Source organism: Clupea harengus, chromosome 24 (assembly GCF_900700415.2).
Source record: "Clupea harengus chromosome 24, Ch_v2.0.2, whole genome shotgun sequence".
Taxonomy (NCBI): domain Eukaryota; kingdom Metazoa; phylum Chordata; class Actinopteri; order Clupeiformes; family Clupeidae; genus Clupea; species Clupea harengus.
In genome coordinates, this window is record NC_045175.1 from 11,910,961 (window position 1) to 11,926,849 (window position 15,889).

The 15,889-nt window shown below is 40.0% G+C and overlaps 1 protein-coding gene across 1 annotated transcript; it reads left to right on the forward strand.

Annotated features, from left to right (window-relative positions):
- Positions 1 to 8,906: 8,906 nt before the first annotated feature.
- Positions 8,907 to 14,408, forward strand: LOC116219236 (zinc finger protein 91-like; the record flags this gene model as incomplete). Its single annotated transcript, XM_031562369.1, has 2 exons — positions 8,907 to 9,482; positions 12,759 to 14,408. Coding segments are annotated over 2 exons (2,226 nt in total), but the record flags the coding sequence as incomplete, so codon positions are not given.
- Between the last annotated feature and the right edge of the window lie 1,481 nt (positions 14,409 to 15,889).

Below are 15,889 nucleotides of genomic sequence, written 5' to 3' on the forward strand. Positions count from 1 at the left end.
CGACACATACTGGAAAAAAGCCACATGAGTGTTCTCAGTGTGGAAAGGTCTTTAGTCACATGTCTACTCTCAAGAGACACCAGAGGATCCATACTGGGGAAAAGCCATATCAGTGTTCTCAGTGTGAAAAGGCCTTTAGCCAAATAAGTACTCTGAAGACACACCAGAGGATCCATACTGGGGAAAAGCCATATCAGTGCACTACTTGTGGGAAGAGTTTCAAGAGGAACTCGAATCTCACCACCCATCAGATCACACACTCTGGAGAAAAGCCACATCACTGTTCAGAGTGTGGGAAGGTCTTTAGCCACATGTCTGCTCTCAAGGTACACCAGAGGATCCATACTGGTGAAAAGCCGTATCAGTGTTCTCAGTGTGGAAAGGCCTTTAGTACAATTGATCATCTCAAGTCACACCAGAGGACCCATACTGGGGAAAAGCCGTATCAGTGTTCTCATTGTGGAAAGGCCTTTAGCCAAATAGGTACTCTCAAGGCACACCAGACGATCCATACTGGGGAAAAGCCATATCTGTGCACTACTTGTGGGATGAGTTTCAAGAGGAAATCATATCTCATCTCCCATCAGATCACACACTCTGGAGAAAAGCCACATCACTGTTCAGAGTGTGGGAAGGTCTTTAGTCACATGTCTAATCTCCAAAAACACCAGAGGATCCATACTGGGGAAAAGCCGTATCAGTGTTCTCAGTGTGGGAAGGTCTTTATTACAATTGATCATCTCAAGTCACACCAGAGGATCCATACTGGGGAAAAGCCGTATCAGTGTTCTCAGTGTGGAAAGGCCTTTAGCCAAATAGGTCATCTCAAGACACACCAGATGATCCACGGTTCTGATGTGCTGCCCTGATAAAACCATATAAAGTTTTTACTTTTTTTAAAATGTCTTTGTTTTAATTAATTTTAAACAAAATGTCATGAACACGATTAAGGCTAATTTCTTCATGTCTGAAGCATGTGATGGGATAGAGATTGAAACCTAAGTTTTTCAAGTGTGTGATGGTGTTGAGGAGGGGTGTGTGTGCTTGTATACAAACTTCAATCTACAAGCCTCTAGTAGCGCATGCACAAGTAAAAGTAGTGTATGCATCAGCTGTCTAGATATGAGGCCATAAACAGATCATCATGTGAAGGCTGTGAGCTTGGCAACAGCTGAACTATGTGTTGAGTCTCGGGGCGGGGTGGGGGTGCACAGAAAGGGTGGTAGGGAACAAAGCATTGTCATTGTCAAAAGGGTACACAGACAAACATGGCTACCTCGAGAAAACAGACTCTGCACTCACTGTAGTAATCGGGTAGTGGAGGATGAGTTTATTTTCCTGACAGAATGTAATAAATACAACAACATCAGGGAAACCTACCTCTCAAGAACAGAAGATATTTGCTCTGGGTTTATAAAAATGAAAAGAGAAGACAAATCACTCCTAGGGGAAATAGGTGAATACATAGACCTAATATCCTAGTGTCTACTCTCCTGCCACATATTGAGAGATAATACCACATAACTGTAAATAATGAATAAAACATTAACATTTATTGTTGTTTTTCTTGTTTCATTTGGTACATTACATAATGGTTTGGCTGAAAGGTATGTCCGTTTATTGTATTATATTTTTCCCTTGACGATTTTTTACTTCATTTGGATGTATTTGTCCATTATCATTAGTATTATTATTCACACCAAAAAAAATTGACTTTGCATGAAGAATTTAATTGATGAAGAGTTTTATGTTAATCAGAGAATACACACAGGTGAAATGGCCTACTAGGCTTTTCGCTGTGGAACGGCTTTTAATCAAATGCGTCAAGTATTGAAAGACACATACAGGAGAAATGCCCCAATCAGTGCAGTGCAAGTGACAAGAGATTCCCTGCACCCTAAGATCTTATCCAACATGAAATAACACAAATAGGCAAATGCTCATGATTTTAGAAATCTCACAGTAACAGCTAAAGGTTCATCACAGGATTCACTTTGGAGAAAATCTGTAGTAGTCCTCTACATGTGGGAAAAGCTTCCCCAAAACCCACAGGTGCAACCAGCCATCAGATCAACCACAGGTGAGGGCAACCTTACCAACGGTCTTTGAGGAAAGGATTCATTCAGAAAGGCACACTGAAGAGTCATCAGAGGTGCAACCAGCCATCAGATCAACCACAGGTGAGGGCAACCTTACCAACGGTCTTTGAGGAAAGGATTCATTCAGAAAGGCACACTGAAGAGTCATCAGAGGTGCAACCAGCCATCAGATCAACCACAGGTGAGGGCAACCTTACCAACGGTCTTTGAGGAAAGGATTCATTCAGAAAGGCACATTGAAGAGTGAACTCACTCCTCACCCACACTTCCAGTCCATGAGTTCATACTGGAGAGAAGCCTTTTGTCTGTTCTGAATGTGGGAAGAGCTGTCTTTGAGTTCATACTGGAGAGAAGCCTTTTGTCTGTTCTGAATGTGGGAAGAGCTGTCCATGAGTTCATACTGGAGAGAAGCCTTTTGTCTGTTCTGAATGTGGGAAGAGCTGTCTTTGTGTGTTCTGTACTGACTTCAGAGAATCCACACTGGGGAGAACCCTTCATGAATGCTCTGCGTGTGGGAAGAGGTTTGCTCAAAGTTCTCATCTTTGGAGCTATTTTGAAACAGAAACTAATGGTAATTAGTTTTATACCATATATTGAAGATTCAGTTCTTAGGTTTGTCAGTCATGGTTCAGGTTTATTCTTGAACAATGGTGGCCGACCACTGTGAGACAGAGACTTGAAGATCCACACTCCCTCACAGCGCTTCACCTCAGCATATCTAAATCTTCATCCAAGGACAGTCTATTAAATACACTGAATTTAGGGGTGTTACTGTCTATTCAAATAGTCCCTAGAGACAAGGCTCTTTGTGTTGACTTGGGGGGGAAGGTGAGAGCTATTATCACAACTCACTCCCCAGGTCAACCCAAGGTATATTCACCCAGGAATGCTTATATGCTAGTTAAATCAAAATAAAAGTAACATTTATAACTAGGTATGAGACATTGAATTATTGACTATGGCATATCCTTATTAACTATCAAATCTCAAATGCTGGTCCCTTCAAAACCATATGACACACACACACACACACACAGAGACACACACACAGAGAGAGAGAGAGAGAGGATGTGGAAGTGATGCTCCCTAATAATAGTTCACAACTTGTGTACCGGGTTTGGGCCCTAATGATAGGTCAAACTTGTGCCAGGGTTTGAGGAATAAAGTGTGACCATGTTCCCCGTTGTGTTTCATATTGTGGTGTTGTTTCAGAAGACATTAACAGACACGAAGCATAAGGAACAGAGAGTGTAGTTTACTCAGTCTCTTAACTTCATACTGTAAGGTCTGTGTTCTGTCGGTGTGTAATTTCTGAGTTTGTCTCCCTTGTGTTGTCACATGTTTGTTCCCTTGTCTTGTCCTCGTGCTTCCTTGTTCCCGCCATGTGCTTTCCCTATGTCTGTTTGTCTATGCCATGTGCCCTCTTGTTGTTGTCCGTGTCTCCACCCCTCACCTGTTCCCAATCTCCCGGTTTGTTTGTATTATTGGTTTTACCTGTGTCCTGTTAATCCCCTTTGTTTAGTCCACCTGTGTCTTTGTCTGCCCCGCCTTGATTGTTCTCACCTGTCCCTCGTTATCTGTTGCCTGTGTGTATATATAGTCCTTGTTTTCTTGTTACGTCTTCGTAAATTGTTGTTATGTGGTATGTTCCTTGTTTTTTCCGCTGTGCCTCGTGTTCCTAGCGATTAGCGCTTCCTCCTTGTTAAAGTGATTACTCGTGCTTCTGACCTCTGCCTGTCCTACAACTATTCTCCTGCCTATTCCCTGTTTGGTTTTGTTTGCTATTCTTGGACTGCTTACCTGTGTACCGAACCCGGCTAGTGAAACGTTTAACCCTTTCATTCAACTCCTGTGCTGAGTCGTGCGTTTGAGTCCTGCACAACACCCACCAATTGTAACACATACAGTACATTCAACACGACGCTTCCGCTAGTACTCGCGCCCCTAGTGTCTGTACTCGCAAGTGCATATCACACCATACTACACCTGTGAATGCATAGAACAATGCAATACATCAATGGACACAACACATATGTAGTCTATGCCCTTGTGGATTTTAGAGTTAGAGTTAAAGTTAAAAAAAAAACATTATGCAACAATTTGACACTTTTTGAGGCATGGCTTTATAGGCAACTAGTTTTGGTACCATCCTCAAATTCATTTTGATAGCATACGGTCATGGAAGAAAAGCTTTCACAGCATGACATTGTTAGCTATACTGCCAAAACACACCAGTAAGTTTGTTGGCAAGCTTTTATCAGTGTCAACTGGGCTGTTGGTGGTGTTTGCAGGGTTTTTGCATGCCTTTTAGTTAGTTTTGAAACAGAACTCCTTATAACTGCTTCAAGCAAAGGACCTCTTGGAGTAAATCTGGTTGTTACCTGTGGGACTCTGTTCCTGAGCTGTATGTGTGAAGCTGAACTCTAAGAGGAGAAGAACTGAATGTTTTTGGGACCATGTGTCTCTAAAGTGACTGTTATTTAGTGTGACCCATGCCAGGTAGGCCTGGAGATTAACACCTTCTACTGTCAGACCAAGGACACTTAAACTGAGACTTTCTTCCTTCTAATCAGAGAAGTTGATGGATCTACTTGTGAAACCATTGCCTGACAAATCTCAAATGCAAATCTCAAAATCAGAGTCTCAAATATTGATTAAACAGCATATTTTTAAATGAACAGTAAGGATTTCAGTACAAACATACCACTAGCTCAGGATGAAGCGTTAACTCTACAAACAATCTAATTGGACAAAAGTGTGTGAGACATTAGTGTGCAATGAGGATGTAGTTTGATGCCTCCATGGCTGAAAATGCACTGCAGGGGAGCACTGGGGGCAGGCACTGCTAAGACCCTGATGGCCAATGACCAGATCAGACAAAGCACTGCTAATAGCTTCATGTTGAGGATAAGTTGCTTTCTAAAACTTTTGCATTTCGTCAATGTTTTTTTTTTGTTGGAGTACTGCCAACAATGAAGCTATTATTATTAATGTGAGTTGCATATGCTCTTGTGGTATTTTTAGAGTGAGATACATTATCATATGAAGTCAAAACCCTTGAATTGTAGTTGAGCTGGACGCACCACTGCCATCCACAGTAAGGCAAAAACAGATGAAAAGTATTCAGAATTAACTTGGGTAAATGTCTGGGATTCTGGTGCAAATGATAATGTCCTGTGTACTCACAAAAATGTTTTATTTTTAGGTCCCATGAATTCTATGTAATTCCTTTATTTTTCAGGTGGAGCAAAACACTGCTATGTAGGTCTGATATTAAACTTCCTCTCTATCCTTATATCAATATGATAGACACACACACAAAACACACATGCTAAATAAATACTCACCTATACATAGAGTATAAACAAGCTTAGACATAATGGAAGCTTCCTTCAGTTTACCAGCCCACCCCATCTTCTTCCCTATCACATTTCACTTCACACCCCCAGCCCCCTACTACACTCCTCTGTGGAGTTTCTGCAGGCTGAGCTATGACCATGCCCACCTGAAGACCATCAGACGTGTAAACGGTTCTCATAGACATGTAATTGCTGCCCATAACCCTTTGTCATGCTAGTTTGCATTTCAAAAGGTCCTGAACCTGATTGGCTAGGTTTGAATCCAGGAAGATAATAGGTCAGGCAGAAGAAGCATTATATTAACCCCACAGCGTGGAGTCAGATCAATAAACTCACCTTTTAAAGGCTGGCACTGTGATGCTCTGGAAGTATACAGTAATTAATCAAGGATAGTTTGACAAAGTTTAAGTTTTTTCCAAAACAGAACTGAAGTCTGAAATGTCTGGATTTACTAAACCAACACAACTGCCCACTTCAGTGAAGCAGGAGATAAAAGAAGAAGAATTTGATGATTTCCTACAAGAGTATCTCTCAACAACTCAGACAGTGGAAGAAAAGACTGGAGTGGAACATGAATGCAAGACTGAAATGTATATGTCACCTACCAGTACCTTGAAAGAAGAAAGGTATTCACCAATGGAAATCAAAGTTGAAGAAGAATTTGATTCAAGAGAATATGATGACTTTGACTCTTCAACTACAAGTAAGTTGCTTGTTTATTGTTATGTGTTATGTATATATAAATACAATACTTGAATTTTAGAGAATGGTTAACTTGTGTGCTTCACAATATGAGACCTATTCAGAGAACAGAGAACGGTGAATACCTTACTTATGGGATATTACCTGTAGTCTGCTGCATTCAAAGGAGAGAAAGTGTCTGTAATCATTTGATCTGAAGCTCTGTAATTCATGCGTGTGTATCTCTGTTTATATTTACATTCAAGCTTCTGGTAGACACTTTTATCCCAGGTCACTTCCAAGTGATGTACATTTCTAACAAATAACCAATATATCAAAATACATATCAAATATATGTGCCAGTATTGTAGAAATTGCATACCAGAAAGAGGAGAAGAGGGAATATATTGTTTTATTTTTTTCTTCTTACAGGAGACTTTCAAAGGATCCAATCTAACAAGATTTGGAACTCTGAGGAAAAAAGAAACAAAGAGAGTCCCAATTGCTCACACCTAACCGAGCAGATGATGACACATACCACAAGCTCAGGATGAAGCATTAAATCTCAAAAAATGAATTAGACAAATGTATGGATGCCACCATGGCTGAAAATGCACTGCAGGGGAGCACTGGAGGCAGGCACTGCTAAGACCCTGATGGCCAATGACCAGATCAGACATAGCACTGCTGATAGCCTCATGTTGAGAAAGAGTTGCTTTGTAAAACTTTTGCATTTCGTCAATGTTTTTTTTTTGTTGGAGTACTGCCAAGAATGAAGCTGTTATTATTAATCTGATTTGCTTATCTTCTTGTGGTATTTTTAAAGTAAGATACATTATCATATGAGTTTGAAACCCTTGAATTGTAGTTGAGCTGGACTAGGGCTGAACGATTAATTGCATTTGCGATTTAATCGCGATATGATAGAACGCGATTTTCTAATCGCAACGTTTGCGATTGAAAAACGTGGTCTAAATATATATATATATATATATATATAATTTTTTTTTTTTTTTTTTTAAGATGGTACATTTTGCACACAGTGTTTAAAAAGTGCATGCCTAGTGTTTATACTTAAAATTACTTTTCTTAAATTACTTAAATGCACAGTGGCAAAGCCACTGATTTGTTGTTCTTGTTTCTGTAATGAGCAGTTAAATAAAAATGTAAAATGTGGGAAAGAATATTTTACACTAAATGTATCTAATATTGTGTTGTTCATATTTAAATCATTCATTACGTTTTGTTGGGGAAAAAAAAGAGGAAAAAAAAAAATCGCATATTAAATCGCAATCGCAATATTTTGGTAAAAAATCGCAATTAGATTATTTTCCCAAATCGTTCAGCCCTAAGCTGGACGCACCACTACCATTCACAGTAAGGAAAAACAGATGAAAAGTAAAGTATTCAGAATTAACTCGGGTAAATGTTTGGGACTCTGGTGCAAATAATAATGTCCTGTGTACTCACAAAAATGATTTTTTTTTAGGTCCAATGAATTCTATGTAATTCCATTATTTTTCAGGTGGAGCTTCACACTGGTATGTAGGTCTGATATTAAACTTCCTCTCTATCCTTATATCAGTATGATTGACACAAGCACACAAAATACACATGCCACATAAATACTCACTTATGCACACAGTATAAACAAGGATTGACAGAATGGAAGCTTCCTTCAGTTTACCAGCCCACTCCCATCTTTACTCTCCTTCCACATCACATTTCTCTTCACACCCCCAGCCCCCTACTACACTCCTTTGTGGAGTTTCTGCAGGCTGAGCTATGGCCATGCCCACCTGAGGACTATCAGACGTGTAAACGGTTCTCATAGACATGTAATTGCTGCCCATAACCCTTTGTCTTGCTAGTTTGCATTCCAAAAGCTCCTGCACCTGATTGGCTAGGTTTGAATCCAGAGAGAGAATAGGTCAGGCAGAAGAAGCATTATATTAACCCCACAGCGTGGAGTCAGATTAATAAACTCACCTTTTAAAGGCTGGCACTGTGATGCTCTGGAAGTATACAGTAATTCACCAAGGATAGTTTGACCAAGTTTTTTTTTCCAAAACAGAACTGAAGTCTGAAATGTCTGGATTTACTGAACCAACACAACTGCCCACTTCAGTGAAGCAGGAGATAAAAGAAGAAGAATTTGATGATTTCCTACAAGAGTATCTGTCTACATGTAAGACAGTGGAAGAAAAGCCTGTAATGGATTGTGAATGCAAGACTGAAATGAACACGTCAGCCATCATGACCTTGAAAGAAGAAAAGTATTCACCAATGGAAATCAAAGTTGAAGAAGAATTTGATTTAAGAGAAAATAATGACTTTGACTCTTCACCTACAAGTAAGTTGCTTGTTTATTGTAATGTGTTATTTATATTTACAATACTTGTATTTTAGAGAATGGCTAACTTGTGCTTCACAATATGAGACCTATTGAGAGAAAATAGAACTGTGAATACCTTACTTATGGGATACTACCTGTAGTCTGCTGCATTCAAAGGAGAGAAAGTGGCTGCAATCATTTGTACCGAAGCTCTGTAATTCATGTGTGTGTATCTCTGTTTACATTTATATTCAAGCTTCTGGTAGACACTTCTATCTTAAGTCACTTCCAAGTGATGTACATTTCTAACAAATAACCAATATATCAAAATACATATCAAATATATGTGCCAGTATTGTAGAAATTGCAAACCAGAAAGAGGAGAAGAGAGAATATATTGTTTCATTTTTTTCTTCTTAAAATATTACAGGAGACATTCAAAGGATCCAATCTAACAAGAAATGGAACTCTGAGGAAAAAAGAAACAAAGATAGAAGTCCCCATCGCTCACACCTAACCGAGCATATGATGACACATACTGGAAAAAAACCACATGAGTGTTCTCAGTGTGGGAAGGTCTTTAGTCACATGTCTGATCTCAAGAAACACCAGAGGATCCATACTGGGGAGAAGCCGTATCAGTGTTCTCAGTGTGAAAAGGCCTTTAGCCAAATAGGTCCTCTCAAGACACACCAGAGGATCCACACTGGGGAGAAGCCGTATCAGTGTTCTCAGTGTGAAAAGGCCTTTAGCCAAATAGGTCCTCTCAAGACACACCAGAGGATCCATACTGGGGAAAAGCCGTATCAGTGTTCTCAGTGTGGAAAGGCCTTTAGACACATGTCTGCTTTCAAGACACACCAGAGGATCCATACTGGGGAGAAGCCGTATCAGTGTTCTCAGTGTGAAAAGGCCTTTGGCCAAATAGGTCCTCTCAAGACACACCAGAGGATCCATACTGGTGAAAAGCCGTATCAGTGTTCTCAGTGTGGAAAGGCCTTTAGCCAAATAGGTCATCTCAAGACACACCAGAGGATCCATACTGGGGAAAAGCCTTATCATTGTTCTCAGTGTGAAAAGGCCTTTAGCCAAATAGGTCATCTCAAGACACACCAGAGGATCCATACTGGGGAAAAGCCGTATCATTGTTCTCAGTGTGGGAAGGTCTTTAGTAACATGTCTGATCTCAAGACACACCAGAGGACCCATACTGGAGAAAAGCCGTATCAGTGTTCTCAGTGTGAAAAGGCCTTTAGCCAAATAGGTCATCTCAAGACACACCAGATGATCCACGGTTCTGATGTGCTGCCCTGATAAAACCAGATAAAGTTTTTACTTTCTTTAAAATGTCTTTGGTTTAATTCATTTTAAACAAAATGTCATGCACAAGATTGAGGCTAATTTCTTCATGTCTGAAGCATGTGTTGGGGTAAAGATTGAAACCTACGTTTTTCAAGAGTTTGATGGTGTTGAGGAGGGGTGTGTGTGCTTGTATACAAAATACAATCTACAAACATCTACTAGCGCATGTACAAGCAAAAGTAGTGTATGCATCAGCTGTCTAGATATGAGGCCATAAACAGATTATCATGTGAAGGCTGTGAGCTTGGCAACAGCTGAAATATGTGTTGAGTCTCGGGGCGGGGTGGGGGTGCACAGAAAGGGTAGTAGGGAACAAAGCATTGTCATTGTCAAAAGGGTACACAGACAAACATGGCTACCTCGAGGAAACAGACTCTGCACTCACTGTAGTAATCGGGTAGTGGAGGATGAGTTTCTTTTCCTGACAGAATGTAATAAGTACAACAACATCAGGGAAACCTACTTCTCAAGAACAGAAGATACTTGCTCTGGGTTTATAAAAATGAAAAGAGAAGAAAAATCACTCCTAGGGCAAATAGGTGAATACATAGACCTAATCTCCTTGTATCTACTCTCTTGCCACATATTGATAGATAATACCACATAACTGTAAATAATGAATAAAACATTAACATTTATTGTTGTTTTTTTTCTTTTTCATTTGGTAAATGTTTTAGTGAAAGGTTTGTCAGTTTATTTTAAAATATTTTACCTTTGACGATTTTTTACTTCATTTGTTTGTCCATTATCATTATTATTATTATTATTATTATTAGAAACACTATTATACACACACACAAAAAAACCTTCTTTACATGAATAAGACTGATAGATCAGAATTGAATTGATGAAGAGTTTTAGGTTAATCAGAGCATACACACAGGTGAAAAGGCCTATGTTACTAGCCTCAAGCCTAGGGGAACTTGGGCTAGTACAAACAGGTCCTTTACACTTAAGAAGTGAAGGACAAAAGCAGGTGTCAAAAGCATGGAGTTCATTTATTAAATATCCATAAAAACAGGCTACAATAAAAGACAGGCTATCATCATCAGTTGCCCACAACCATGTGCAAATCACACTCTACAAACATCACTAAACACACACACACACAAACTCCCTTCAACAAAGTAACACTTCAATAACCAGACTGCTTGTTGTTAGAACATATACATTTATTTGCAGCAGTTCAACCGAAAAGGAAAGGTTGGATTACTTTAAGAAGTGAAGGACAAAAGCAGGTGTCAAAAGCATGGAGTTCAAACACAAGCTCCCAAATTCCTTCTCTTATCCCTGCCTTGCCGAGTGCCTTCAATGACCCCTCGCTGCTCCCTAGTGGACTGGAGTTAACCAGACATGATTGAGTGGACACACCACCCCAATCCACAGTAAGGCAAAAACAGATGAAAAGTAAAGTATTCAGATTTAACTGGGGTAATTGTCTGGGATTCTGGTGCAAATGATAATGTCCTGTGTACTCGCAAAAAAAAGTTTTTTAGGTCCCATGAATTCTATTTATTTCCATTATTTTTTAAGTGGAGCTTCACACTGGTATGTAAGGTCTGATATTAAACTTCCTCTCTATCCTTATATCAATATGATAGACTCACACACACACAAAACACACACAAACACACACAAAACACACACACACACACACAAAACACACATGCTAAATAAATACTCACCTATACATAGAGTATAAACAAGCTTAGACAGAATGGAAGCTTCCTTCAGTTTACCAGCCCACTCCCATCTTCACTCTCCTCCCCCATCACATTTCTCTTCACACCCCCAGCCCCCATACTACACTCCTTTGTGGAGTTTCTGCAGGCTGAGCTATGGCCATCAGAAGTGTAAACGGTTCTCATAGAAGTGTAATTCCTGCTTATAACCCTCTGTCATGCTAGTTTGCATTCCAAAAGCTCCTGCACCTGATTGGCTAGGTTTGAATCCAGGAAGATAATAGGTCAGGCAGAAGAAGCATTATATTAACCCCACAGCGTGGAGTCAGATTAATAAACTCACCTTTTAAAGGCTGGCACTGTGATGCTCTGGAAGCATACAGTAATTCACCAAGGATAGTTTGATCAAGTTTTTTATTCCAAAACAGAACTGAAGTCTGAAATGTCTGGATTTACTGAACCAACACAACTGCCCACTTCAGTGAAGCAGGAGATAAAAGAAGAAGAATTTGATGATTTCCTACAAGAGTATCTGTCTACATGTAAGACAGTGGAAGAAAAGCATGGAATGGATTGTGAATGCAAGACTGAAATGAACACGTCACCCATCATGACTTTGAAAGAAGAAAAGTATTCACCGATGGAAATCAAAGTTGAAGAAGAATATGATTTAAGAGAAAATAATGACTTTGACTCTTCACCTACAAGTAAGTTGCTTATTTAATGTAATGTGTTATTTATATTTACAATAGTTGAATTTTAGAGAATGGCTAACTTGTGCTTCACAATATTAAGCCTATTCAAACCTATTCAGGCTGTGAATACCTTACTTATGGGATAATATATGTAATATCTGTCTGCTGCATTCAAAGGACAGAAAGTGTCTGTAATAATTTTTCTGAAGCTCTGTAATTCATGTGTGTGTATCTCTGTTTACATTTACATTAAGGCTCTAAGTAAACACTTTTATCCTAAGTCACTTCCAAATGATGTTCATTTCTAACAAATTACCAATACATCAAAAATATATGCCAGTATTGTAGAAATTGCAAACCAGAAAGAGGAGAAGAGAGAATATATTGTTTCATTTTTTTCTTTTTAAAATATTACAGGAGAAATTCAAAGGATCCAATCTAACAAGAGTTGGAACTCTGATGAAAAAAGAAACAAAGACAGAAGTCCCAATCATACTGGTGAAAAGCCACATGAGTGTTCTCAGTGTGGAAACTCCTTTAAGGACACTTCTAGCCTCAAGAGACACCAGAGGATCCATACTGGGGAAAAGCCATATCAGTGTTCTCAGTGTGGAAACTCCTTTAAGGACACTTCTAGCCTCAAGACACACCAGAGGATTCATACTGGGGAAAAGCCGTATCAGTGTTCTCAGTGTGGAAACTCCTTTAAGGACACTTCTAGCCTCAAGAGACACCAGAGGATCCATACTGGGGAAAAGCCATATCAGTGTTCTCAGTGTGGAAATTCCTTTAAGGACACTTCTAGCCTCAAGACACACCAGAGGATTCATACTGGGGAAAAGCCGTATCAGTGTTCTCAATGTGGAAACTCCTTTAAGGACACTTCTAGCCTCAAGAGACACCAGAGGATCCATACTGGGGAAAAGCCATATCAGTGTTCTCAGTGTGGAAACTCCTTTAAGGACACTTCTAGCCTCAAGAGACACCAGAGGATCCATACTGGGGAAAAGCCATATCAGTGTTCTCAGTGTGGAAACTCCTTTAAGGACACTTCTAGCCTCAAGACACACCAGAGGATTCATACTGGGGAAAAGCCGTATCAGTGTTCTCATTGTGGAAAGGCCTTTAGCCAAATAGGTCCTCTCAAGGCACACCAGAGGATCCATACTGGGGAAAAGCCATATCAGTGCACTACTTGTGGGAAGAGTTTCAGTAGGAAATCATATCTCACCTCCCATCAGATCACACACACAGGAGAAAAGCCCCATCACTGTTCAGAGTGTGGGAAGGTCTTTAGTCACATGTCTGCTCTCAAGGTACACCAGAGGATCCATACTGGGGAAAAGCCGTATCAGTGTTCTCAGTGTGGTAAGGCCTTTAGCCAAATAGGTCCTCTCAAGAAACACCAGAGGATCCATACTGGGGAAAAGCTGTATCAGTGTTCTCAGTGTGGAAAGGCCTTTAGCCAAATAGGTCATCTCAAGACACACCAGAGGATCCATACTGGGGAAAAGCCGTATCAGTGTTCTCAGTGTGGAAAGGACTTTAGACACATGTCTGCTCTCAAGACACACCAGAGTATCCATACTGGGGAAAAGCCGTATCAGTGTTCGGAGTGTGTGAAGGCTTTTAGTACAATTGATCATCTCAAGACACACCAGAGGATCCATAGTGGGGAAAAGGCGTATCAGTGTTCTCAGTGTGGAAAGGCCTTTGGTACAATTGAGCATTTCAAGACACACCAGAGGATCCATACTGGGGAAAAGCCGTATCAGTGTTCTCAGTGTGAAAAGGCCTTTAGCCAAATAGGTCATCTCAAGACACACCAGAGGATCCATACTGGGGAAAAGCCGTATCAGTGTTCTCAGTGTGGAAAGGACTTTAGACACATCTCTGCTCTCAAGACACACCAGAGTATCCATACTGGGGAAAAGCCGTATCAGTGTTCGGAGTGTGTGAAGGCTTTTAGTACAATTGATTATCTCAAGACACACCAGAGGATCCATACTGGGGAAAAGCCGTATCAGTGTTCTCAGTGTGGGAAGGTCTTTAGTAACATGTCTGCTCTCAAGACACATCAGAGGATCCACACTGGGGAAAAGCCGTATCAGTGTTCTCAGTGTGGAAAGGCCTTTCGCCAAATGGGTCATCTCAAGACACACCAGAGGACCCATACTGGGGAAAAGCCGTATTAGTGTTCTCAGTGTGGAAAGGCCTTTCGCCAAATAGGTCATCTCAAGACACACCAGGAGGATCCACGGTTCTGTTGTGCTGCCCTGATTATACTTGATAAAGTTTTTACTTTCTTTAAATGTCTTTGGTTAAATGAGTTGTAAACAACATGTCATGTACATGATTAAGGCTAATTTCTTCATGCCTGAAGCATGTGTTGGGATAAGAGATTGAAACCTACGTTTTTCAAGTGTGTGACGGTGTTGGGGAGATATGTGTGTGCTTTTATACAAACTATAATCTACAAGCATCTACTAGTGCATGTACAAGTAAAAGTAGTGTATGCATCAGCTGTCTAGATATGAGGCCATAAACAGATCATCATGTGAAGGCTGTGAGCTTGGCAACAGCTGAAATATGTGTTGAGTCTCGGGGCGGGGTGGGGGTGCACAGAAAGGGTGGTAGGGAACAAAGCATTGTCATTGTCAAAAGGGTACACAGACAAACATGGCTACCTCGAGAAAACAGACTCTGCACTCACTGTAGTAATCGGGTAGTGGAGGATGAGTTTCTTTTCCTGACAGAATGTAATAAGTACAACAATATCAGGGAAACCTATTTCTCAAGAACAGAAGATATTTGCTCTGGGTTTTTAAAAATGAAAAGAGAAGAAAAATCACTCCTAGGGGAAATAGGTGAATACAAAGACCTAATATCCTAGTGTCTACTCTCCTGCCACATATTGAGAGAGAATACCACATAACTGTAAATAATGAATAAAACATTAACATTTATTGTTGTTGTTGTTTTGTTTTTCATTCGGTACATTACATTCATTTTTTACTGAAAGATATGTCAGTTTTTTCATAATATTTTTCCCTTGACGATTTTTTACTTCATTTATTTGTCCATTATCATTAGTAGTACAATTATAATTATTATCGAGACACTATTTTTCACACCAAAAAAACTACTTTATAAAAAGAAGACTTGAATTGAATTGAATTGATGAAGAGTTTTATGTTAATCAGAGCATACACACAGGTGAAAATGCCTACGAGGGTTTTCAGTGTGGAACGTCTTTTAATCATTACATTTACATTTAGTCATTTAGCAGACTCTTCTGTCCAAACAAGGGAGAGAACAGTCAAGCAACGAGCAATAGAGACCTAGTGTAACAATACATACTAATTTACATAAGAGATAGAAAAAAGAAGTGCAGGAATGTAACTGCTGTAAGTGCAAGTTAAGTACTAGTCGAAGTGCAAGTTTAGGATGGGAGGTGCTCTCTGAAGAGTTGGGTTTTCAAGAGCTTCTTAAAGGTAGAGAGGGACGCCCCTGCTCTGGTAGTGCTAGGGAGTTTGTTCTACCAACGTGGAACTACAAATGAGAATAGTCTGGATTGACGTAGTTGCACAGACGGCAGTGCTAAATGACACTCATGAGGCGAGCGCGGCATCCTGGGTGTAACATTTGCCCTTACACGGACATTTAAGTAGGTGGG